Source organism: Takifugu rubripes, chromosome 3, assembly GCF_901000725.2.
Source record: "Takifugu rubripes chromosome 3, fTakRub1.2, whole genome shotgun sequence".
Lineage (NCBI taxonomy): Eukaryota > Metazoa > Chordata > Actinopteri > Tetraodontiformes > Tetraodontidae > Takifugu > Takifugu rubripes.
This window is the reverse complement of record NC_042287.1, coordinates 7,149,973-7,177,537: the sequence shown is the minus strand read 5'-3', so window position 1 is coordinate 7,177,537 and position 27,565 is coordinate 7,149,973. Positions and strand designations below refer to the sequence as shown.

The window sequence follows — 27,565 nt, the reverse complement described above, 5'->3', positions numbered from 1 at the left end:
GATAGATAGATAGATAGATAGATAGATAGATAGATAGATAGATAGATAGAATGTTCCCCTCTGCATATAATGTATAATGTACATAGTAATGCACATAACATAATAGTTTTTCTTTTAGTGTTGTATAACACTGGCTACTTCTGTAACATGTGAATTTCCCCGATGTGGGATCAATAAAGTTTTATCTTATATTATCTTACATAATGTCTAACATAGCTATTATGGACCATATCCTTGAGGGAATGGTCCCATTAGTCTGTCTCGTGGGAATTCCTCCCCCTGTCAGATCAGCGCGAGGTGTCTATGACAGTTAGTGCAACAGATGGACTGGAGCGGCACGCGCCAAGCACGAGCTCTGCACAGTACCCCCGACCTCCCCCTCCATACCCCCCCACCTACCCCACCCAACCACCTCAGCGCCCTCAGCTGCAGGATATCCATCAACTCCACGCCTTGAAGAGCACCCCCCCCCCCCCCCCCCCCCCCCCACACACACACACACACACACCAAAACTCACACACCTGTCAGAAGACGTGCGGATGTTTGTGTTTATTGTCATTCACCCGAGGATGCAGAAATAAAACGTTCATTACACGTTGGACCTGTAATTCCCATTTCATGTCAGTTGAACGCAGCTCCATTTGGGCTCTTCAGACGTTCCCGTTTCTGCTGACGTCATTAACAGTTATATGATTTATCCGGGTTCAGTTTTCCTGTCGGAGGGAAACACGTTCGATTAAAAGATAGAAGGTGTTTCTCGAAGGTCCACATCTATAAGAGGGACAAGATAGGAACAGTTATATGAAAGACACCTGAGCTTCCCTGCAGGTTGAAGGTCACCTCTGTGGTGCCTTCCTGCCCCCGTTTGGTCCTAAAAAGCATTACAGTTCACCCCACGTTCTGTTGTTGCTCACCAATAAATAAGGTCCGAGGGTTCATTGGTGTCTTAAGCAAAGAATGTACATTCAGAATGTCTGTGTAAATTCTCAGTCATCCAGGTCATTGTATCCAAGGTAGTTTTCTCTGTCAACTGGACTGGGTTTCTTCTCTTGAAGACGTTTCGCCTTCTATCCAGAAGGCTTCTTCAGTTCTGAAATCGCTTGGGAGAGAGCTTGAAAATATATAGCCCCTGTGGACCATTTGCATGCTAATGATCCGGGTGGTCACCTGAGAGTCGTTAGCAGGGTCGTTGGTCGGGTCGTTCACCTAGTTTTTGTTGAGGTGTCTCCCCTTTGTCTGCTGGGTCACATGGTGATGAGTCACTGGGTCTCCTGGAATGGTGTGAATGTTTGTTTTGCTGTTGGAAGGAGTGGAGGACTGCATTGTATGTGGGTGATAGGAAGTGCCTCAGGCCACCACCTCTGTTCAAGGATGGTTTCTCCAATTTAACATGGATAGCTTCCTTAACCCCCCTTTCAAACCAGTGCTAACGTGTTTTCTATGAAGTTTCTAATAATAAACTTTGGCTCAGGTTAAATGCTGTTAATTATTTCAGTAGGTGTGCAAACTTTACAAATATTATAGAGCTTCTCAATAATTAGCCAACAACATGCTGCTTGTTAAAATGCCACTTCTGAAGTCAAATATCTTAAGTCATGTTCAGCCTCTATGAACTCCTGGATGTGCAGTAGCTCAGTTTTACAAAGAGCCACCAGATGGACCTCTAAACTCTCCCTGTGACGCGCATTTTTCACTCCCTTTACGCAAAATGAGGGTGAAGATGAGGGTCCGTCGCTGAATTTGATCAGGAATGAAGACCTGACTCGGTCCCCCATCAGGACCACAGCCGTGTGACTTTCTCTGTGAAGCGGGAGGGGGTGTCTCTCCCCGTTCTGACGGCCCCTTTAACTTCTGAGCCGATTTCCTGAGCGCTTCAACCTGGAACTGGCTCAGCGATCCTCCCCCCTGATGGATTATTTAGCAGACGCTCAGTCCCACGTCGCCATCTGTTAAAGGAAGAAAAACACTGAGGAATATTCTCCAAGGCGCGCCATGTAGCTCGGCAAAACCGTAGAACAGATAATCGATGGCAAAACTTTTGGGGGGCGTTTGGTAAACTTTTTTTTGCATCGGAGGGAAGAGCGAATGCGTCGCTCAGGTGAAGAAAAAATATCCGGTAAGATGCTTATTTCAGCATGTGAAGAGTCAGGTTGATGTGTGTGCATGGACAGATACGATCTTTGATATTATCTGCGTGACGCGGTGAAGATGTGGAGAGAAACCTGAGCGGACCTGCCCCAACCTGGACCTTTTCTTCGGACACAATGGTGACCTCGACCGTCCGGTGAAGCGGTCGGCCTCATTTGACACAACCAAAGGAAGGGTTCTTCCATCCAGCCGCCGCCGCAGCAGCCACCATGGTGCTGGAGGTGGACAGGACGCTGCTCGCTGCGCGTCAAGGGGACCTGCAGACCCTCAGAGAACATTTAGCCGCCAAGTCTCTCACCGGCGACGTGAAGGACGCGCTGGGGGCCACCCCTGCGCACCACGCCGCCCGGGCAGGGAAGTTATCCTGCCTGCGGTTCCTCGTGGAGGAGGCAGGACTGGCGGGCAACTCCGTGGCCAACAACGGGGCGAGTCCGGCCCATGACGCGGCGGCCACCGGTAACTTGGCCTGTTTACAGTGGCTGCTGACTCAGGGCGGATGTCGACCAGAGGTGAGTGAGCCAGGCTGAAGCTGCGCACCTTCTGCTCCAATGATCTGGTTTCATCCAGGCTTCAACAACCAGGCTTTGACTGATTTGCTAGAACATCAGACCATGAGACTTGTTGTCAGTAGACACTGATAATGTCATTACATTACAGAAACGTCTGCCAAAATAACATGACACAATGGAGGAACTAAGACAATAGAGCCTTCTTGAACCTCAGCCATTTCATGCTCCAGTTGTTTTTTAAAAAAAGGATGCAAAATAGCATTTGCAAATGTGCAGGGTTGATGCTGATGGACTGAACCATTAGTGGATCACAAAGTCCTCAAAGACAGACACAGACATTGTAAAGGGGGCCAGAAAATTATGAAATGAAACTGAAATAATACTGGTCCCTTCAAATTGATTCATTTTTCTACAATGATCGTATAAATAAAATTTAAATTCCATCACATATTAACTACTCATCTGATCTGTTGATGTGCGCATCTTTTTCTGGGCCACATTTACCCCAACATCTTTGAAGGGGGGGGGGGGGGGGCACCATGAGGAGCAGCAAAGTACTGATTCATGACTTCAGACCAGAACGCCACCTCTAATCATCTCTAATTCCTAAAGAGAGCTTTTGTTGCTTTTGTCTTCATAACTCCTGCGGGGGGTCTGGCAGAGCATGGAAACAGAGAACCCCCCCCCCCACACACACACACACACACACACACACACACACATCCCCACCCCCCACTGATGATAAGATACTTGGCTGACATTAGTAAACGCTCTCAGTTACCAGCAGCAGCGCTCCTCCCACTGCAGGCTGATACCAGCTTTCACTTTTTATCTTTGTGTCTGTTCCTTTGTGTTGCCCATCCTGATTTTATCTGGCGTAATCCAGGTTCATTTGTTCCGCTGCAGCGCATCAGAAAAGAGCTCCAGCTGGTTAAACACCCTCCCTTTTTCTCCTCTCTGTTCCATACGTTAAACATAAGTTTAACCTGGTGACCAGCCTGGTTAACCAGACCTGGTGACCTTCTTACTTTAGATCTGTGCTCTGGAACTTTAAAGTGTCCCCGTCTTGTCTCACCCGCAGCACAGGGACAGCTCCGGCGCCACTGTCCTTCACCTCGCATCCCGCTTCAGTCACCACGAGGTCACCGACTGGCTGCTGAAAAGCGGCGAGGGAGACCCGGGGGCTTCCACGGATACGGGGGCCCTTCCTATTCACTACGCCGCTGCCAAGGGAGACCTGTGCTCGCTGCGACTGTTACTGGAGCACAGCCCCAAGTAAGAGAAACATGGTGTCCAAAGCAACGTTTTCCCAAGTTAACCTTGAACTTGAATCCAAAAACATGCACTGAAAACACGAAAAAGAAGATTTTTACCAAGATTAACGTAGATTGTGGGTTCTTAATGTATGTGGAAGTTGAGAACATCGTCTGAGAGATGCTACCTGTGTGTTTCTCTGAGCATTACTCATGCAGATACTTACTCGTTGCTGCGTACATGTTGTGTTATGAACACATTTGTAGTATTTCTAGGATTTATGCTAACAAGCTAATGTGCCTGTCTGCTGTAAATAGCTCACCCAACATTTATTAATGGCTGAATCAGCTTTTTGGTAAATGATTTGTTCAATTTAAACTCTTCTTCACATTGAACACCTACATTTTATTTAAAACATGTATTTTAATTGTAAAAAATAGGACTCTGTATTATATTAGCTCCGACTGCTCCTGGTTGTTGCCTGGTGACATAAATTGACATGATCTTAGCCATCATGAAGTTAGATGTAAATCTGGTTCCAGGTCTTACCGAGAACTTAAGTTTAATTTTTCTAATGAAATAATTTGCAACTCTTTAAGAGTGTCGCCAGGGAGAGATGCGTCGGCCACATTGACTATGGAAATATCTGTCAACAACCAGGTTTGCGTTTCTAGATCACTCAGCAACTACTTAGCATCCAATCCTACTTAAAAAATATCACTAAGTAGTTTAACTTTCCCAAAATATAGCCTACCGCTATAACTCCCGTCTGCTTCCTTATGTAATAGACCAGGTATTTCCATGTTTTTGACACCATTGACACAGTTTTATGCTCCTTACCCACTTTTACTTTCTCAATTAAGTCATTTTTTCATGTGAGAGGAAACATACGGAACATACATATTAAGGTTCATTTTAACTCTTCTTACTTGCATTTTCAATAAAATCCCGTCTCTAGGTGTGAGAAACTAAAGCAGCAATATCGACAGAAAACCGCGTTGATGAGCAGAGGCTGTTATTTCGTGTCAGAATTAACAGGAAATAACTTCATGCCGTCTCCCTCTCACGTTGTCCACTTGCACCCCAGACAGCAACATAGCTGCTGAAAATTTAATGATCCTCAGGGACTCGGCAGCTCCCAGATAACTGGGCCCCATTCACTCTCCTCCAGCACCACTCCCACTATTGCTGTTTACCACCGTCTCCATGGTGATGCACAGTCGCACCAACCAGTGATAAAGCTAACGAAGAGAACAAATCCATTTGAGTTGACGGGCTCCTTTCTGGCTGCCGTCAGCCATTGTCGGCAGTAATCGTTTGCAGAACCAAGATAACATTGTTTTTATTTTACAGGTTTGTCTTTGTGAGACAGAAGACGTGATTGGATGGCTAAAAAATACAAAAATATCCTAGTTGTTATAAAATGTTAGATGTCGGAGGTACTCCTGATTATGTTTAAGATCTTTTTCAAGAAACCTATATATTTTTATAAATTCTTTACGGGAGTATTACAGTTTACACTCGCATGTACTGTAAAAAATCTGTACGTAAATTAAAAATCAAAAATGATGACTGTTACATCGAGTCATCGTCAAAAACACGGTTAGCTTAGCAGTAGCTACACAAAATACACACATACAGTTATCGTGTGAATGTGTGTGTGTGTGTATAAATGTGACATCACTGGTATTTATTTAATTTACAAATGATATTTAAATTAGTGGCTTGGTTTTTTTCCATTTGAGAGGAGCTGAGCCGACTAGTTTGCGTGCTATCGTGTCCCTGTTGACAATCCTGTTACCCAAAGAGAATAAAGGAGAGACAAAGGGCAGGAGAAAAGGTGACATTACAGACAGATTATGCCAGCATTTCGTTTAGATTAAGATCTGCGGCTAAACTCAGTTGAGAAGCATTCTGGGGTCAAAGTTCAGTGAGAGGGGGGCTCATTCACAACTTCTCAGTCTCGTTGAGTTTGAACTGGAAAGTGAAATGAATCCATAATTAATTGCTACATCATGCCGGACTTTCAGGTAAATAATCTTCAAATATCCATCAGGAATTTAGCTCAGCAAGAGCTTTCATCATGCAGCAGTTTTTATGATACAAGCCCCTGAAGTCAAGCTGTTTTTATTATGCACGAAGCAGCTCAGAGCTTCCAGAGTTTAACCCTTAAGCTCACTTTTTTCAGCTCCAATCCCCTTAAGGAAGGTGGACGAAAACCCTCTCCAGGAGGTTTAAACAGAGAAAACATTTTCAGGTGCTTTCAGCACTAGACAACAGTCAGGCTGCTGCTTTTTGGTCCTATAGTTTTAACACAGATTGAATTATGAGGGTGTTCCGGCTCACCGTCATCATGTTTGATGCACCTCAGCGGCTGCTAATCTGCTGCTATATGTTGTGCTACCCTCAGTGTGGAAACAGGCAGATTGGTCCTTATCTAACCAGCATCAGCCTGACATGATCCAGGTTTGATTAAACATAACATGCATTCACCAATTAGAGAAAAAAATAAAGTCATGCACTCCGTGCGCAGGTGAAGAGTTTGTTTAAACAATATAACTGCAGGGGGCGGAAAATGGAAGAAACAGTTGCGTTTCGTGTGATCGGTACGTTTCCATGATGTCATGTATACGTTCTCCCAGAACACTTCATTATTTAGCTAACAGCTAATTAAGATAACAAGCCTTTATCAGACAGGAGGCCCATTAGACTGACATTAATTATAGTGCTTGTAATGAAGAATACCTGAGCCTTTGTTACACATGGGACAGTACGGAACAGTCGATGAAGTAAATTACTCCACAAGCTGGCGGGAATATCAAGTGACGACCACTACGGTGTTTCTTTCCCCCCCCTTGTATGACTGGCGGGCGAGCGCCCTTTGTGCCACTTGCTAGCTGCGTAGTCACACAAGGCTAACCTCTTTCTTGGCCCTTTGAAATGCACACCTCTCCTCCAAAAGCACTTCTTTAATGGAGGGCGTGAGCCTCTTCAGTCCGAAACGGCGTGACAAAGGCCATTTGTGCACCCCTGTGGAGATGGCGCTAAACACTGCTAAAGGGATTAATGACAAATGGAGACATCTGTCCTGGTAATGGGTATCCCACTTTGATTAGAATTATTTTAAAGATATCTGTACGAGCTAATCCAAGGAAGGATCATTGTTATCAGTGAGGACCTACTCTCCTGCCCGCTGGTGCAACTCTTGGAAGCAGTAAGTTGGGCAAAGCCAGTGGAGCGATAATCCTCTTAGGAGACACATTGCTCATTTGTCAGTGTCCAAATAAAGCACAACCTTATGGGATTTAGCAGGGAGGCGTTCGTCCATTCCCCGAAGCCCTGCTGTGATTGACAAGATCTGGGACGGGGAAAGACACGGGCAACGGGTGAGCCGTTCCCTGGGGAGGGGAGGGGGTGAGCTGAAAGGGAATAGCAGCAGAATGTGGCTCAGTATTATTGCTGTCTGCTCTCGAAATATCCCAATGTTGACACTGGCAGAGGGACGTTTCCGTCCAGCCTTCGGATACACGCAGACAGCTTAGGGGCTATAAACAGCCACTTATTCTGAGTGTGCAAAGACAAGAAACATGCCCCTGGCAGATGATGGAGGGCTGTTTTCAGCCAATTGTTGTGGCTTATTTGCAGAAAGACACCAGCTGTCCCCTTGTCTCCCACCCCTGGGTGCTATGCAAAGTGTTTCAGCAGCACTCTCATCACGACAGAGGAAATGCTTCCTTCTGGCTTTCAATAATCCCTGCTAACCAGTTCATGTTCCTCTGAATGACATGGAGATTAAATGAATGCATAGATCTTTCCACTTTCTTTATAGTAACACCCACATTTTTCCCAGCCTGGGTGCTGATTATGAAGGCTCTCGGTGCTCTGTAGTCCCCCACTGAGCTTTGAGTGGGATTTTCTTCTAAAGAATTAAGTCTTAAAGGGTCTTTTTTCACTTGGCAAAGAGTGTAATTGTATATGTTTGCGGCTTTCAAATAATAAGCTGTTGTTTTTTTAATGACAGGCACGGTTGAATTTGCGTGGAATGCAAAGACTATGTAAAGACTTCCGAAGCGTGCTGACTCAGCTTTCCCTCCTCCCGACAGCCTCATCAACTCTCAAACCAAGAATGGTGCCACGCCGCTCTACCTGGCCTGTCAGGAGGGTCACCTGGAGATCGTCCAGTACCTGGTCAAGGACTGTCAGGCTGATTCCAGCATCCGAGCCGGTGACGGGATGACGTGTCTCCACGCCGCTGCACAAATGGGCCACAACACGGTCATCGTCTGGCTGGTGCGTCAGGAGGAAAAAGCTCATCTCTATGATCCGTACGATGATGACGCCTCTCTCCCGTCTGCCCTCAGATGAGTTTCACGGACATCAGCCTGACGGACCGGGACGGCGACGGGGCCACGGCCATGCACTTTGCGGCCAGCCGGGGCCACGCCAAGGTGCTGAGCTGGCTGCTGCTGCACGGCGGGGAGATCGTCACCGACAGCTGGGGAGGGACCCCGCTACACGACGCGGCGGAGAACGGCGAGCTGGAGGTGTGTGTGGGGGATTTTAGAGGGTGGAAAATCCACATATCGAGCTCATCACCAGTTTTAAAAGGAAGGATTCAAAGTAGTGTGAATATTGGCGCCCTGAAGCATCACGCAATGTGGCACACCACAGTCGAGACCCTTTTTTAAAAAGATCATGCTTGTTGGTCTTCAGCTAGCTGTATGAATTTCACATAACCATCTGCTTTGAATGGCTAACCTCGCTGCGGCGCCACGCCGACCGGCTGTTTTGACTAACGTCACCTTAGAACCAGGCTCAGGCCTCTGAGCTGATCCAGTTTTTTACCACCAGGTCCGACAAAAACCAGCGCAGATTTGTTTCTTTTGTTTGTTCGGCATTCCAGTGCTGTCAGATCCTGGTGGTGAACGGCGTGGACCTGGGCATCAAAGACCAGGACGGGTTCACGGGGGCGGACCTGGCAGAGTATAACGGCCACAGCCAGTGCGCCAAGTACCTGCGCACCGTGGAGAACATGGTCAGTGTCGCTGTTCCCGCCCACCCTTTGTGTGAAATCTGTTTCTGTGGCACTGAGGTATGTTTACTGTTAGTGAACTCACAAGAGGACTTTGTTCCACGTCCAGTTTCCATGAGCCAAGAAGATCAGGGAGCTTTAGCTGCTGGTGTTGATTGGTTTGTCACACAGTTGCATAATGTATCGGACGCTGCTGGTTAAACGCTTATCAGAGCTTGACTGATGTGTGTTAGCGTTACGTTTCCCAGTATAATGAGCAGCAATCGGTCTAGTGGGAGCCGTGGGATTGTGGCCGTCTGACAAAATGTGCAGTGTTTGTCCAGAACTCTGTGGATGCTGATGACCCAACCTGGGCCTTGACTGACATCAGCTTCTCACACAGCTAATTAGGAGCGGTGAACACGCGGAATTCTGTTAGCGTTGAAATCCCAGGGCGGCCCGAGAAAAAAAATTAAGCGCACCCCAGAGTGTTCAGCCTGTTTTAAACATATTTTCTCCCTCCCTGACTGGTCCCTTCGGAGAATCCGAGGGCCCGAGGGCCTTTCTGATTCATTCCCGGCTGCTAATTAAACTTGTAAAGGTGTTCTCCTCGTTTGGGTCATCACTGCCATCGCATATCAGGCTCCATTTGATGCTTCATAACGATTTCCATCAGCGGAACAATAATCCATTTCACAACTCGTGTCCTTCCACAGAGTGTGGAGCACCGTGTTTTGTCCCGGGACCCCTCGACGGACCTGGAGTATAAGCAGCCCGACTCGGGCCTGTCGTCCCCAAACACTACCATGCCCCCAGCCACCCAGACGGCCCACTTTGACATCAGCTCTCCGTCCAGCTCCATGTCCAACTACGACTCAGCCAACTCCAGTCAGTCCAGCACGGGAGAGAAAAGAGTCAGCGGGCCCACTTCCAGGGGCCCGCCCACTCAGCTGAGCAGGGTGGCGCACACAGGTGTGTGTTGGGTTTTTTCAGACTACACATTTTTATAGTAACATAGATGTTATGATACCAAACTGCAGCTTGTTTCCCATAACTTGGGGAGTGCAGCCACATGTCACATGTCCTCACTGACGATACCTCCAGGTGCACAGTAATTTGGTGCTGCACCCTAGTGGTGGAGGTGTGGATTGTTTATTTAAGCAGAGGACGCCTCCTTAACCTCCTACCTCTAATTCATGTTTAAAAGGAGGAGGGGGGGTTCAAAACAGCGGTGCCCCCCTCATAAATCCCCCCTCAAACATGGAATCTGCTTTTCCTGCAGGTGCGTCTGATTCGGCCATTTCAGACATGCAGGCGTACATGGACATGCTAAACCCCGACATCGCCTCAGACGCCCACAAGAACAGCGTGCCATCGGCCTCCCATGCCGTCTCCAAGGCTCCGCCTCCACCCACCTATCCGCCGCCGCCGCCCCCTCCCCCGGGGTCTCTCCCCACGCCCCCTCCGCCGCCGAGCTACCCAGCCCCGCAGCCGCCTATGGAGCCCTCTTCAGCGGAGTTCCTGAAGGTTAAAAGCAATCTACGCCATGTGGAGAGCAACACCGCCAAGAAGAAGGTCAGCCACCTGTAACAATAATGACTTTAAAAATGAATTTCAAATTTGATTTGAGAATTTTGAGATTATTTTTTTTTATTAATGGATGGTCTTGTGAGCAGATGAGATAATGAAGAATAGGAAGTCACCCTAAAGAGAAAGGTTTGGGTGTTTGGGATTAATTGGCCATTCATGGGCCATTTTCCCCTGTGACTAATCAGATGGGTTTATGTAACTGGGAGCCCAGTCTGAGCACACACAATGCTGTTATTGTGTTAGCATGGCTAACGAGGCTAACAAAGACGCTCATTACTGTGGCAGGTCCTCTGGGTTGGCAAGCACAATCATTTTCATGATGAGTTCCATCTTAATTCCAGTAATTAATCTGGCTTTGGATCAATCAGACAGTTTATTAAGAGACGATGTGGAGAAATTAAAGTTGGCATCAAGGTTTGTGCTGCAAATATGAAAATCATAAATATTTGTCACAGCCAACCGAATATTATATAGTTAAAAGAGACCCGGCCCAACTGATCTGTTAGATGTTATCAAGTCCATACGTGGCAACAGTGTCCGATGTCCAGGAGGGGCTTTGCGCTGTTTGTGTGTGCACGCATGATCAACCAGACTAGAGAGTTTTTAATTAGTGCCATCTTCTTCTTCTCTCTCCTCCCCCTTCACCCTGAGCTGGTACCCAGGTGACCAACCCAGGCGTGCTCTCATTAACTATTTAACAGAAGCCACAGCTAAACACACACACACACACACACACACACACACACACACACATAAGATAACTGCGTGCCATATACATTCAGAGGAAAACAACGTGGGCGCCATAGCAACAGGCAACAGTAGCCTGCTGCTCTGATCTCAACGCTGCAGCGAACCTGTTGAATGAGGTTGTAAATGTTTCATTGTTGTTTGTTTATTCTGGGATTCTTCCGAGGCTGCTCCTCATTGGTCATTGCACCCCCCCCCACCCCCCCACCCCCCCACTCCATGTTTCTTTCGCTCTTCCCACAGAATTACTGTTTTCTGACATATTGCTGCCAAGACGCGGCACCAAACCAGAACGTTCTAATACCCCAAAGCCTGGGAGATTTGAGCGCGGTCGGCCATGTTGAGGGCAGCGCCTGGGTCTTTGTGTTTTGCATAAGAGGTACCGGACAGGGCCGGGGAGTGGTTGGCCTGTGGGCTGGTGGTGACATCATTACCGCCGCTGTGGCCGCCCTGATACGTTATTGATGAGGCCTGTGGGTAAAGTGAGAGGGCAGGTAGAGTGACAGGCGTAGCGCTGAGCGGACAGGAGCAGATGCTCTGGATTTGGTGACACCGATTCTCTGTGCTCCGTTTGGTTTGTGGACACGACTGTGCAGCCCGAAGGAGAGGATTCTGATCCCAGGTAGGACTGGAAGGGGATTAGGATTTTTTATTTTTTTTTGGCAATCCAGTGTAATGTTAAATTTAACCCCTTCCTTCACCCCGAGTTGAGTCCTTTCAGCTGTTCTTTAGTCTGGTATTTTTCATAGTTCATTCACGATTGGAGTGAGTCCTTTCTTGTGTTTGCTGTAGCTGTGTTTCATAGCCACTCGTATCGTTTTTGTTTAAGTTCTTGAATCGCCTATGCCGATGCTCTCCGCGTGCCACAGGCTAACACACCGAACAGAATCAAACCGCATCCTCGTTTAACAGCACTTGATGCTATAATGAAAAAAACAGCCTGAAAACAATGACATCCCGCTGACAGCCAGATGTGTGCATAATAGCTCTATATGTAAGTGTGTGTACAAAGGCCGTGCGCGTTCGCTATTGTCGGTCTCGCTCCCCGGAGGAGGACAATCAAACCATCTGTAGCGCTTCCTGCTCGTGTTACCCTCCCGTCCGATGAGTGCTCAGGGACCGTTCCTTTGACGGCAGACATGAGCAAACACAACCGAACCAGCCAATCAGAACACGGCACCACAAAGGAGGAGAGGTCAGGGGTCAGCCGTGCATTATTTGCCCTTAAATTCATTCAGACCCCCGCCGGCTGTGTTCAGGTGGAGGCAACAATGTAAATGCACGTCTGGAGCCGTCTCAAGCCCAACCCTGGATTTGAAAGGCAAAGTAACTGTACATTTTCCTGCAAAGATTCTGTTACAGCTGCATTGGGATGTTTAATGCACAGAGGGAAACGCGGGATTATTTTTTTTTTGTTTTTACTTTTACCGTTTAATTTTTGAAATGTGTTGTGATGCACTCTGTTGGGGAAAAATGTTGCTTTTGCATCAATATTCACAGAGGTGAATATGTGCTGCCAGGTCGTCCTGTGCTTTTAAAGAGTCCGACTCCGCATCAGGAGATGGATACTCTGACTTTACGGCTCTGCTGCTCTCACACATACACGGGGGCAGAAAGTGAGCGCGGCAGGAGGGTCAGGATTTATGCTAACGCGGCTTCCAGCCTCTCCATGTTGGTCAAATACAGCAGGAATGCTAATGCTCCACTTTTAAAGTGCATTGTTGGTTTTGCTAATGGTGAATAAAAGCTTTGTTCTGTTATTCAAACAAGGCTGCTGTGGTCACACGACAGAGCTAATCTGCCACCAAAAGCTAATAAGTACACCTTGGAGTGCACGTTGTTCCATAAATGACATTAGAAAAGGACCGTTTAGCAAAGTGTTTGTGTTCCGTTGTGTCATCGGGATATTATAAATGTCGCTGCATCTCATTAGACAGTCTCTCTGATTTATTGAACGTTTCCTCTTTACTTTTTGCAGCTGACTCCAGGAGAGGGCCACGACAGACTCCGGCGGGTGGACTCCAACAGGAAGTCGAGGAGCTTCAGTAAGCAGCCCAGCACTGGAGACTACTACAAGAACCTCAGCCTCAACGACAGCGCCGAGCCCCGAGGGAGCAGAGGAATGGCACCTAACGAGGAGGTAACGCGGCCCTCTGCTGGGTGTGGCGGCAGCGCAATCTCAGCGTGGCAGCGCTCTATGTCGCCCGCGTGTTGACACAGGTGTGTGACATCTGTGAGGAATCAGACAGGTTTTCCTGCTCCGCGGTGTCGTGTTCCCACACCGGCTGCATGACGTCACACGGCTGTTACAGCTTCTCGCTGTCACCTCATGCAAACTCCTCATTTCCATGCTTCTTGCGTCCACGCCCTGTTTCGTCTCCAGTCCAGACCCAGCAGCACGAACCAGGAACTCCAGTTTGCCTTTTGGTCTGGTTTTACTGGTGTGCAGCACAATGGTCCGTGGTTGATGTATTGTCCTATAAGGAGTGTAGGATTACTGGAAAAAACTGGATCTTTTTCTGCCACATGCCTCCACTGGCAGCAGGAATAGACTAGTGTGTCATTGGTGTCTCTGGGGACGTGTGTTTTTGTAATCTCAAGGGTCTTAGGAGTGGGGGGGTGGGGGGGTCACACTGATACGGGGTACAAGCTGCATTAAGCCAATTAAGGCCCTTCCCGGTCTCAGGGGCATGCTAACAGATGGCGCAGCTAATCAGCTGGCCCAACGGCACGTGCTGCCACGACCCATCTGGACGGGGCCCCTGCCACTCCCAAGGGGGGGGGGGTCGCATTGTACAGAGGGCAACAATAATGAGCACGCGTCTGGAGAAAGGAAGAAGGGCGGGGCAGAGCTAAATGTCACGGCCCGTTAATTTGCCTCCAGCTGAGGTACGGCACACTTACGGCACGTGTCAGACATGTGCGTCCTGGGCGTGGCGGGGGGGGGGGGGATAAATCACTATCACTTGCAGTGACAGATGGCTTCTTCTGATGGGTTCCCCTCAGAGTTCCCCTCTAGAGATTAGGTCATATTAGTAGCAGTGTATTATGTCTTTATGAGTCAATTAATGATGGCAGGAAGCAGAGCGACGACACGTCTACTAGGGCTGCGTACATCTGTCACTGCTGACAGTCTGCAGTTATTTACTGCCCACGGGACGTCCCAACATGCCAATACAGGGGAACACTGCCACACGGAATGGTTATTATTATTGTTATTGTTGTTGTTGTTGTTGTTGTTAAAATAATTATAATAGCATAATTTCTTAAAGTCATTGATTCTACCATTCATTGACTGTTTATGTCTATTGATGACTGCACTTGTCTAATTATTGATTTTTTTAGTCTGTTTTCACTTTGGTGCTGGTTAAAGTAGTTTGGTTAAAGTAGAGCAGCAATCAGAGCTCAAACTCCTGTCATGATCACAGAAGACACATTAGTAGTTTTATGTTCCACTTATATGTGTGGTAAAAACCCGCCAAAGCAAAAAAACAACAAAAATACCCCATATGACTAATGTAGCTCCGCCCCTTTCTGTTCAGGGCTCCCTGTTATTGGAGGACCGCAGCCACAGCCCCACCCACACCACCGAGAACGGCGCCGTGGAGGAGACGGTGGCGCCCCCGCCTCCTCCGCCCCCGCCTCCTCTTCCACCGAGCAATCCAACGCCGCCGCCGCCCCCCCCCTCTGCCAGCCGACCAGAGTCCCCCCGCCGGTAACCCCACCAACCAGCGACGCCCCTCGTCGTCATCGGGGGGAAGTGAGTCTTCCACGCTGCTTTTTCCTCCTTTGTGTCTATAAATGGGAAAAACCTCCTATTTCCTGTTGAGGGTGATACTCTTGCGCCCATTCCCAGGGTGACCTGACTGGTTAAAGACCAGTTCAATCTGACCCTCGCGTCCTTAATAATGGATTCTAAATTAATGATGCGGGTTTTCTGTTACCCTAAGAACTGGTTTAGTGTTCACCCATTCCCTTAAGTGCCCACGTTGCCCCGGATGCTGTAGAGTAACAGGGAAACGTTTCCCGCCAGCCGTGCTCGTCTTAGATGTTGTGAGTTGGCGTGTAGCCGCCATCACTTTCTGCCGATGTAACCTAGTTTAATAATGCTGACTCGGCTAATTTCACGACGACTGGTCCCTGCACCTACTTCCCAGTCGTCTTTTTCCCTGTTCCCACCTGCCTGTTTCCACGTTCTCACCTGCTCCGTCTGCTTCTGTTTCTCTCTTTGCTTCTGCTGTTTTTCTTCTCTTCTTTGCCTCCTCACCGCTGCTCTGTGAAGGTGGGGATGTGTCTGCCCCTCCGGCAGAGGGAGGCGTCTCCAGAACAATGAAAAGTAAGTACAGGCTGCGTTAACCCGCCAGGCGTAAAGAACAGGAGATCCATTCGTGGCTTAGCTTTGAGCTAGTTTGCTGTGTTGTTGCTCAGGACAGGACGCAGCAGGTTTCAGCGTTGTATTGGTTTTATATGTTATATTTTCCTCCAACACGGGAAAAAACCATGAGGGGGGCGGGAATCCCCATTTGTCGAATATCATATAGTTCTTTATATTTTATATTATATAGTGTTATATATGATTAATGAATATCCCAAAAAAATAATTGATTTGGGATTTTGTGCAACTCTTTAAACGCTATTTTACACTATATGAAATATCACAATCCAGGATCAATCACATGGTGTGGCCTCACCTTTGTGTCAGAGCTCCGTGAACAATACACACCGTCGGTACATCTATAAACAAGTGATAAACCTTTTGGTCGGGCTGTAAACTATAACCAGCTGGATTTAGGCAAGGTTCCACTAACAATGTATACAGTTGGTACTTTGTTAAACTATTTATGCTCCACCTGCTGTCTAATGAGATAGTAATCAAATGCTTAGCTCCAACATAGCCTCGCTAATAGCATGACTTGTCTTTAAGCAATAAGACGGTTATAAAGCGGCTCTTAGTTGGTCGTAAAGTTAAAGGCCACCAACACATCTGAGCTGTCATATATGGCTCCTGATTTTGTTTTATCCCAGAACAGAAAACATTTTCTCTTGCAATTTCTTGGTTGTGTGGCTGTTTTTTTTTTTTTAATTATTATTTAGTTAATGTAGGTAAGGACACGTATGATACAAAATGAAAGTGAAGTTAATATTTGATCTCATTGACCCCCCCAAAAAGTCACATTTCTGTCATAAAACTAACTTTATGAGAGAGCTTTTTGCTGCCCTAGCAAGGCTCATTCAGTATCTTGACTGGAGGGTCAGACGGCCGTCACGTGTTGTCGTAAATGTGCATCAGGTCGTTTCTTTTGGTTCACGAGCCGTCTGGGGCTCCGTGGGCTCCCACCACTTGGGCCATAATCCTGTAAATATGAGGAGAGGTGCATGTCATTAATGTGTATGGTTGTGTGAGGGGCCGTGGGGAGGGTTGATCCAGTCGAGCGGACTAACAGGATGGGGATTGACGGGTGTGTGTGTGGGTGGGTGTGTGTTAATTCTGGTCTGGCTTGCCAATAGCTGCTGTCACTTCCAGTTACTGGTGATTCCTTTAGATTTTGCCCCAACTGTAATGATGGGTGAGAGAGAGAGAGAGAGAGAGAGCGAGCGGGCAGGGGAGAGAGAAGAGGGTTGAAGGCTGGTGAAGCTGTGTGTTCAGCTCAGCCCAACGATCAAATCTGAAGGGAACAGGTTTTTTTATTTTGTAATTGGAGAGGTGATTTTTTTTTCCTTCTGAAAATGAGCGGTCAATGAGAAACCGATGATCGATTACTGAGGCTTTACTTTCAGGTAAGGTTGCTGCTGGCTTTCAGGGGATTTGGGATATTTAAAAATAAACCTCTCTACCTTCTCTAATAGTAACGCTGTAGTTTTTTTAACAACCATCTGTAAAACAGCTCTTATCAACATCGGAGTCGCTCTGCCATATCGACTGAAATCATTTTCAAACTCAAACATATTTAGGGTGCGATAAAATACACAACGTGCCCCCTCTTGTAATCTTTTATTTAACCAGAAAAAAGGACACTGTTAGAAGGTGAAGTCTTGAATATGCTGTATTGTTCACTCTAAGTAGATTTTCTCCAGTCAAAGCTGCACATAATAGGAATAATATCAATCCTTTGTTCTTAAAAGGTTAAAGTTCTGCCTTAACTTACATCAGGTGACTGTGGGTCAGGCACCGCCTCTTGTTGGGTTCAGTGTAATTGCATAATTTTTAATTGCTTTCCTCCATCAAAATTTACCTGATAGCAACAATATGCCGAACACAGAAATGGATATTTAGAATCTTTAAATACTTTGGGAGCTGGGAGGCTCTGTAAGGAGAACAGTGTGAAAGGAAGATCCGAAAGTATACAGACTATAATGATCTCTTCCCTTTGCCCAATTGTCTCCGTGGAAGAAGACACCCTAAAGTCACCCTCTCCTTCACTCTACCTGCTCCCACTCCCCATTTACCTGTTTAGCTCTCCTTCTCTCTCCGCCCACTGTGTTTGTCCTAGTGTCCATGTTCACTGGCCGTCTCCGTCCTTTTCTCCGCAGGTACTAAATCCTTCAACATGATGTCCCCCACCGGTGACAACTCAGAGCTGCTGGCAGAGATCAAGGCAGGGAAGAGCCTGAAGCCCACCCCCCACAGTAAAGGCTACACCACCGTGTTCTCCAGCGGTGGACCCACGAACAGCAACGTAGGTCCTCTCACAACTGACAAATGTGGACTTTTTGATCCACAATTTTTCTAACTATTATTCATGCTTTATTGATGAGTGCTGCTACCCCGGTGGATTTTGGATTATTGGAAAAGTGTTTCTGACAAAAAAAGGGCATTTCTCATGTTCCCCGATTCTTTTATCTGTCTGTGAACCCGATCTCAACCTGGCGTGGTGTGCACAATGTGTCACCCAGCAACTGGAATGAATGGACTGAGTCATATGTGATGCTGCAGGAGCAATACTGGACAAACTGGTGTTGCTCTGGCAAGAACAAACCGTGCCTTACCGGCCTGTTTTTAGTTGTAATCCTCTAGACTGACGAGGACCCTCTGAATCTCTCCGGGTAAACCCACCGCTGTATCTTCATTTTTCCAGGGAAGCCTCACATCTCCACCAGAGTCTCGCATATCCAGCCCCCCACCCATGCCGGCATCGCCCCCTTCAGCCAGTTCTCCTGTCCTCACCTCGCCCGCCACCACCAGTCCCAGGTCCACGCCACCCGGCACTGGTCCCCGCAGGACCATGTCAGCCTCCTCCAGCTACGAGCAGCTGTCCGCCAACGCCGCCATCAATGGAAACGGCGGCACTGCAGCGGGAGCAGATTCGGGTCGGAAGTCGAGCCTCGCAGACGTGGAGGCGCTGGTGCCGACTCATGACGAACAGGGGAAAGCCATCCCCGAGTGGAAGAGGCAGGTGATGGTGCGAAAGCTTCAGGTGAAGATGCAGGAGGAGGAGGATCACAGGCGCAAGGTAGGCGGGAGCGATCCGGAGGTGTAACCCTCTCTTACAGTAGCTATCCCACTTGTGGTTAAAAGCTCAATTTATTAAAAGAAAGCACAAAGGGGATAGTTGACGTTTGGATTGGCGTGTGAATCTTTGTGATGTTGAAGGACGGCTGATGGATTCCACTTTTTTACCGGACGAAAACCTAGTTGAGGGTGAAGTTATGGCGTTCAAAATTTGAATTTATATCAGCTTCTTCCATCATTAAAGAGACTTTGTGCATTGACCAAAGCAGCCAGAGCAGCAGCGGCTTTGCTGCTTTGTTCCACAGAGTTTCACCCTGTTCAACATTTCACGATCACAGTCCTGATTGTGCACCTAATTATTTCACTTTTCCGGTCCTGGGAGCGTGTGGTCATCAAAATGTTTAAACACTTGTTAATCCAACAAACAAAACCTATATAAAATATGTCATTTTGACTAAATAAACTTGATTAATCAGGATTATTCTTGCTCAGTCTTGAAATAATGGAAATAACAATGAGTATTAGGGTACAGGTGGCTCTGGACTACCACCTTAAAGACTGTTGATAGCTCCTTGAAGCGTCATTGGGTGAGGATAGTTCCCTTGCTCACTAAATTTTAATAAAGGGTTGGTTTCCTTTCTCTCTGCATGCGTCTGCAGTGAAAGCGCTCACCAGAGGTGCTTCACATGCTTGAGTCGTGGCTTTAGAGTGTGGTGAAGTGGTGTTTGAGGGGTGAGTTTTGCAGCTCTGCTGAGTTTTTACATGCTGATTCAGTGGTGTGATGCTGGGCCTATTCACACTACAGGACGCCCCCGTCGACCAAACTAAACAACTAAACTAAATGAAGAATGCCTTCATATAGGGCATCATCATAAAATGTATTACTTCCACGAGGTGTCTCATATAATCTTTGCACATTAAAGATTAACCTCACATCAAGCCCAATAAAGTTAAACAAAAGCACCTTTGCACGCTTAAACGACCCTGAATAAAAGCAGCTGCATGTCAGCGTTTCTCTTTAAACCACAAGCTTTAAATAAAATCTCTCAGGGTGCCAGAGATGTATAGATGGCGAGGGCTTTGAACAAATACATAGTAAAAACCTGCAGCATCTAAGACATGTTGCATAAAAAGGACAGAAAGGTTTCCTCTGTTTGCTTGTATTTAAAATCAAAAGCGAGCAGCTCCGTGTTTGTAGCGAGGCAGTGCCATTGCACCACTAAATCCATGTAAATCCTGTGTGTCACAGTGGATTTGCGCTGAAGTGTGTGTTCAGACCAGGAAAGCTGAGCTGAAGAAATCCCCCTCCCTCCTCCCCTTTCTTGTTGTCTCTCGGTCTCCTTCGGCCGCTGATGTAGTTTGTGGCAAGTGGACACTACCAGCCTCAGGAATGGCACTACTCCCACACCCACAATGCCATTCTGGGTCCGTTCGGGGAGCTGATGACAGAGAACGACCTGAACCGCATCGAGAAGCAAATCGAGAACCTGCAGGTCATGCACAAGGTCTCCGAGGTGGAGAAGGAGCTCGAAGAACTGGAGCAGGAGCTACACCAGCTCCTGCCGGTCTCCGCGGCCCTCACCCAGGGACACTTCTCAGTCCATCCCAAGCAGGTACACGGACAAGCGGAAGACCTTCCAGCCTGGTGCAGTAAGATATCCACGTTACTCAAGAGCATGGCCATCCTACTCGCCACTCTAGGGGGGAAAGAGATTGACATCTTGGACCTTATATGTCTTAAAAGTCCCCAAGAAGAGGCAAGAAACATATGTGCAGGTCAGAACGAACCAGCAGGATCACTGAACTCTGGAGTCATTGGACGGTCTCAGTCCTTCTCGACAAGGGAGGACGTGGAGAAAGAAATAAAGCAGTGTGGAGTTTCAGTGAAGAACCTCAAGGCCAATTATGAAATCCAGAACCAGTCGGACTGTGCACATAACAAGGGAAACCGGGTGTACAAACGCCAGAGATCGCTCCCAGTGGCAAGTGGAGGTAGTTATGATCCAGAGGTCTTTCATGAGGGAGAGATTCTCAGTTCTTCTACTGAGGACCTCCTTTCCCGTACAACTGGAGAGCCTTCTATCGAGGAATCGGCCACACCACTCGTTGATGAGCCGCTCATCACTGCCTCTCACGCTCCAGTGACATACGAAGTAGCGGCACCGGCTAACATCGAACAGTTCAGCCAGGTCCTTTCTGTAGACCCCATTTTAAATAACAACCAATTAACAAGGAGTTTAGAGGTGCAGACGGATCTAAGCTACGTCCAGGAGTGCATTGAAATGAGGAAAGAGAGAATCGTCTTTTTGTTCCTGGAACACTGGCGCAAGTACACGATCTCCGAATCGTACCGGACTAAATACACCGGCAGGAAGGGGACCTACCTGGACGTAGGCTGTGAGGACTACAGCCAGTTCACTGCACAGATCAGCGAGGAGATGCCAAGTGAAGATGACAAACTTCTGCTTTTCATGAAGTCAAAGCAGGTCGTGGGGAATCTGATCGGCCACTGGAGAACCATCGTCAGTCAAGTCCCTTCGAGGCAGATCCGCCGCCTGAGTCGAGCCCAGATGATCTATTGGCCGGAGCACTTTTTGCCACATTTTAACGGCTCTCCGGTGAGCTACGAAAGTCTGACCCTTGACCTCTTCATGCTTGGCTACTTCCAGCTGTTGGAAATGAGCATGTGTCGCAGCGAGCGTAAATTCCGCCACCTCTTGTGCTACGAGATGTTTGACCGCCTTGGAAGCCACAAATGGGAGGTCATAAGGCAGTTTCACAAGGAGGTCATGGAGGACATTGAGAAGGGGAGGCGAGATTGGACGGACGGCTTTGAAGACATCAAAGTCCGGTATTTTGGAGACTCTGACTGTGGAGGTATGTTCACCACGTCTCTGTGCTCCATGTCTACTGAAATGTCCACCATGTCCATAGAGGACTCCCTCCCTCCCCCACCGTCTCATCCTCCACCACCTCCACCGACTCAACCTGCACCGCCGCCCGCAGGTCTTCAACCTTCAACAGCCTCCTCTTCTTCGTCGCCCGCTGCATCCAAACAGGATGTGTCCGACCCCAGGGCGAGTGGGCAGCAGAGAACAACTGAGCCGGTTGAGCAACCGTCCATCACGTTAGACTCTGACGGAAATGGGCCGGAGCGGAACTCTAAAACTAAAACTGTGCATTTTACCGACGGAACGGGACAAGCCCGTCCTACTCGTCCCACTGTGACATTCAAAGAGGATCCTCGCGCTGAAGAACACGATGAAAACTCTGTCAAAACCATCTATGAACTGAAAGAGTTCAGCAACGAGGAGATCATCCGATACATCGACCGGAGCTTCGCTTTTTGGAAAGAAAAGGAAGCCGAGCTATTTGACATCTAGCAACTCACTGGCTAACCGTTAAAATGAAGCTCTGGCGGTGTGTGGGAATCATAATGTTTGGAAGTCCAGTATCTTTTGGTTGCCATGATACTGTACTTCTAGGAAAAAGGGATTTGTCGAGGAAAGATTTGCCATACGGTATGGAGACGTGTTTGTAAGCAATGACGTAATGGGTAAATGAAATCCTGATTTTAGACCGTTGTAACTGTTGGATATGATCACTGAATATTTCATTTAAAACATCTGGGTTATCTGAGATGAATAACCCGCAGGGCTGCAGTTTAGCCTTTATTTGTGCTTTATAATCGGCCTCTTCCTGGCCGTGTTGTCTGACCCAGCCCAGTCATTTTGGATTCTTTCCCTCTCTCGGCACATTCAGACATGTCGAGACTCCATTTGTCCAGTCAGCCAGATGGGATGTTTTAAGCTGGGGGAAACACACAAAACCCTGCAGGTTCCATTGGTACAAGAAGTGTCACCAGTCATGTCTTTAAATTAATACACTAACTAACTTTTTGTGCCTAAAATCATCTAAATTTCAGATCATAATGCAGCTTAGCGAATTAGCTTAGCGTTCCCTGTCTGGTTGTGCCAGGAAAGGACAGAAATTACATAATCTATCTAATATGAAGCATGAAGAAACAGCTTGAAGGGAGACTTTTAGTAATGAGCTGAACATATTCTCAATTTAAGAATATATCCAGCGGAGCTCTAATATTGCTTTGTGCGGTCTGTTTCATCGTTTTGTTACTTTTTTGAGTGTTTTTGTTTAAACTTTGCATTGCTTCAATTTGCATTCAGTTACAACAACATCTGTTACACCGTTGCTAAAAATAAAGTTTTTAATTTCCTCGAGCTGATCTTTAAGGCCGAGCTATCATTTCATATATTTAAATGATCAGGTCAGATCAATCGATTTGTTATAATGCGGCTCTGAACCAGCACAGAATCACACTATTGTCACTGTAAAATCTAGATTACCTTCAACTAACCTTCTTAGCACCACCCGCTGTCATGCTATCTGTGGCTTACGGGTGCCATAAGAAGGTTACAGTCAGTCTTTTCATCTCACATGACAAAAGGTCAAACGATTGACAAGGCATCAGTGGATTAAACAGGCTTTAGAAATGACATATATCCTAAAATGTCATTATTTTTCGTTCAAACTGAATTTCAAGATGTTTCTTTAAGGCACTGATGAAGTATAACCCCAGTAAAAGAGTTCTACAGTATGTGTTAGTTCTACCTGGGTTCCTCTGGGGTTTGTTGGATGCAGTTGTCAGTATATCATTGTCTCCTGAGCCAATAAATCTGTGACTCGCAGCTTCAGCTTTTCTTCATATAGCCTGTCCTCTTCTGCAATTCCCAGGGGAGTCATTAAAAATTCACCATGCAGATAAACTTACCTGGATTCTTCTTTGCCAGGGGAAGTGAAAAGCGAGAGAAACGTGAAAGGGTAATGTGACTTGGGAAATTTAAGATGGCCGCCCCCGCGTCACCTCTGATTACAGCCCGAAAGAGAAAAAAAGGCATCCAGTTACCGTTCATGCACCGTATGATTGTACGCCAAAGCTTGTCATTTTAAAGGGATTAAACAGGAGAGGACTACTTTAAGTGGCTCTTTTGAGTACATCAAGCAGAGGTTCATGTGGCCTCGCGCAGTCTTTACAGAAATAAACAGAGATAAATATGAATTAAACCGTGTTACGGAATCAACTCAGAATGTGGCATCAAACAGGTTTACAGAAGCGTGGCATTGAATTCAAGTAGAGGTATTCAGAGGTGTGTTTGAGGCAGAGGTCAAGTAAGTAGGTGAGGTCATACTAGTGGGGTGGAGGGGCTGTTAATTAAGGTCTTTTACTGACAACTCTGGGCTGCCGTCTCCTCCCATGTTTCCCTACCCGCTGTGTCCACATGCAGTCCGAGGAGGAGGCCGCTCGTCTGGCATCGATGCCAGCCTGGAGGAGAGACATGATGAAAAAGAAACTGGATGAAGAGAAGTGAGTAATGAAAACTGCCCGTCTGCAGGGACCATTCCTGTTGAACGACTGGCTATGCTCGCTAGTTTAAGCCTTAACACATGTTGGGTTATTTTTTTGCCTGAGACTTTAGAGTTTGTGATTGTGTCTATTTTGTATAAAAACAGAAAAACACTCATTTTGTTGTGACAAGCCGTGTTCTATGAGATATTTACTCTTTTTTTCTTGTTCTTATGTTCACCTGATGTGAAAGGGAACAAAAAAGGTAAGAAAACACTTCTGTATTCATCACAGGTTGGATATTTTTGCTTCAAAACTGTGAAATGTGTTAACTCATAAATTAATGCAGTAGTATAACATACTTCCATCTTGTCGCATGGTGTTGAAACACACAATCATTTGACCTCTTTGGCGCACGCCGCCTTGTGGTTAAATAAGAGAACTGCACATTTGCTGCACGTCTCAGCCCAAACGTACTCATCCCGGTAAGGCAGCCAGACAGACAGACAGACAGACAGACAGACAGACAGACAGGCAGGCAGGCAGGCAAGCAGATAGGTAGACAGAGGGGCAATGTTTGGCAGACTGGTTTTATAAAGACTCTGCAGAAGTGCTTGACTGCTGTCCACGTAAGGGTCGTCCAGAAGGTGTCCATATTGCTGCCTGAGCCCCAATGTCTACCACAGTGGTTTTTTCACCTCTCTGACCTCCATTTGGATTAAACGCGTGTATTTATCATTTTACCATCACCACCACCATCTTTGTAGTTGTGGCATTAATTTTTGCATTAACCATATAAAAAAATCTTGATTTTGTCATCTAGAAAAGCAGAACAGAAGGCCAAAGAGGCCAAAGATATCGAGGAGAAGACAGAGTTGGAACGGCTACGGACCCTGGGCTACGACGAGACCAAGCTGGCGCCCTGGCAACGACAGATCATTCTGAAGAAAGGGGATATGGCCAAACAGTGAAGTGTCCCTGCTCCAGTGACCCAGACTCAGCCTCTCTGGCCTCCAGAATCTCCAGAATCACCAGAATCGCACCATCAAGACCCACTTCAATTACACAACCTTGAACGACACAAAACCTTGATCTTCTTGCGCTAACGGTTGCTGAGTGCTTAAACGTGCACGCGTCCTTAATCAGATTCCAGTTGTCTTTAGCATATATTTGCTCTTTTGAACCAGTAGAAGGTCTTTCAGGATGACTCTACTGGAGGAAATAACCCCCCTTGACCACCGCACATTTAATGGAAATATCACTCAACTATAACAGGCGTCTATAAATCTGAAGCAGCTATGTGTCTGTAGAATGTTCCACAGCTTTACCTTAGTAGAAACATATAGAAACATGGATTGTTGTAAGTTTTAGATGCACCTTCTTATTTTTAATACCAGAGTTATAGTCCTAAATAATGCTGCTCCAGCTAATCTGTTTTTAGTTCTGGACTAGGACCTGGAATATTCCTATCCTGTTTTAAATGTAAAGATTGCATAGCTGTGCACGTCTAATTCATTAACGATCACTGGATATATGTTGCAATGTTCCATTTTCTATATTTGACTACATATTGAGACACTAAATTCCAAATGTTGACGTGTACCATCGCAAGGTTTCGTCAGGCCTGTTTAACTCGGCACCAGATGAGAACCCACCTGAACGGTCCTGCTTGGCCTCCCGTGCATGAGCAGCATCTTAACGTGGGCGTCTCACCGGCGTGCTGAATATTGCAAAAGTAAAGAAAAGTCTTTAGTGGGTCCGTGTCATGTTCCCGACTTTGTCCCACTAACCTGGGGATGAATCTTTGATGACCTGATCTGCTTACAGACTGAAGAGTGCTCTCTGACAGCAGCCGACAGACAGGATGACTGACTCATTATCATTAATATTGTTATCATTATTATTATTATTTGGTGTCCTAGAGAAAGAATCTGTCGGCCTGTCTTTTAAGTTAAATTAATATTCCAACATGATAGCAAATGTCCGTTGACCCGAAGCGTAAACGTGATTTCACCATCACAGATGTTGTAGTTGTTTGGGAATCATTTGCAAATATTTCAAATTAGTGTCATCAGATGCCATATATTGTTGAAATTAAGACCTGATATAAATGCCATTGCCATTAGATTTTCTATATACGCCTAATCTATGTATATTTGTCCGTCTCTGTACATAGTGGCCCTCTCTGAATGTTGGTTCAATGTTTCTGTATTGCATTGTATTCATTATTTCAGCCTTGCTTGAATAGAATGTTGCAATTTCAGACTAATTAAACTGAAAACAATAAATCTTGAATCACCAAATACTGTTAAAATTGTGCTGGTGTATGTTGTTATTTATTGTAATAAAGTGACCCATTAAAAACCTCTGCATATCAATAATAAAGGCTTTGATTGATGTTAAGGGGTCACAGTTTACCAAACTTTAAGGAAGCCAGAGACAGTTTGGGATACAGCCTGCATATTTAAATGAAATGTTACACTATAAATTAATTGTGCTGATGAGTCTGGAAGTTGTGAAGGAAATGAGAAATTACAGAGTTACTATATTCAAGTTTGACATGTTTATGCCCCTAAAGTGTTCACTCAAACAAACTCTTTTAATTAAATATGTGTAATTTGCTGTTCAGCTGATATTTTTTTGCCACTTTCCCAATTTTAAGGTTTTGGAAAAAACTGGGTCACATACTGATTAAGTTTCTTGAGGCAGGAGAACCAATGAGAAGATTTAATAAGAAGCTGGTGCAACAGAAGAAATACAGCATAATTTATGGCTGCAGCAGGTACAGATGTACAGGAAAACTTTATTGTATATATCATAACCTGGTGCAAAGATACCGTGCTGAGATCAAGGTGGTGACATGGCAGAATACCAAACTTCAGAAAGATTTTTAATGGACAGCAAAGCTTCGTTTGATGGCAAACAGGTAAAACAGGAACTGATGTGCTCAGGACTGCAGCGTAGAAGAGGAAAGGTCTAAGCTGAATTCAAAGTTTAAAGTGTGTGTGAGATTTATTAATGAAGGCTAAAAATGCTGATCCGATTACACATTATTAATATTTATGTGCTGGATGGATGGATGGATGGATGGATGGATGGATGGGTGGATGGATGGATGGATGGATGGATGGATGGATGGATGGATGGGTGGATGGATGGATGGGTGGATGGATGGATGGATGGATGGATGGATGGATGGATGGATGGATGGATGGGTGGATGGATGGATGGATGGATGGATGGGTGGATGGATGGATGGATGGATGGGTGGATGGATGGATGGATGGATGGATGGATACATGGATGGATGCATGGATGGATGCATTGAAGGATACAGGGATGGATGGATGGATGGATGGATGGATGGATGGATGGATGGATGGATGGATGGATGGATGGGTGGATGGATGGATGGGTGGATGGATGGATGGATGGATACATGGATGGTTGCATGGATGGATGGATGGATGCATTGAAGGATACAGGGATGGAT

At 46.5% G+C, this 27,565-nt stretch overlaps 1 protein-coding gene across 1 annotated transcript; it reads left to right on the top strand.

The window, feature by feature from the left end:
- Positions 1-1,506: 1,506 nt before the first annotated feature.
- Positions 1,507-26,592, top strand: espn (espin). The gene is given in 15 exon segments (XM_029833164.1): positions 1,507-2,658; positions 3,740-3,933; positions 8,016-8,202; positions 8,274-8,456; positions 8,816-8,947; positions 9,640-9,895; positions 10,206-10,498; positions 13,239-13,400; positions 14,803-14,937; positions 14,939-15,020; positions 17,792-17,937; positions 18,337-18,711; positions 24,014-24,093; positions 24,326-24,337; positions 24,896-26,592. Coding segments are annotated over 15 exon segments (2,685 nt in total). The 5' UTR covers positions 1,507-2,358; the 3' UTR covers positions 25,044-26,592.
- Positions 26,593-27,565: the final 973 nt, after the last annotated feature.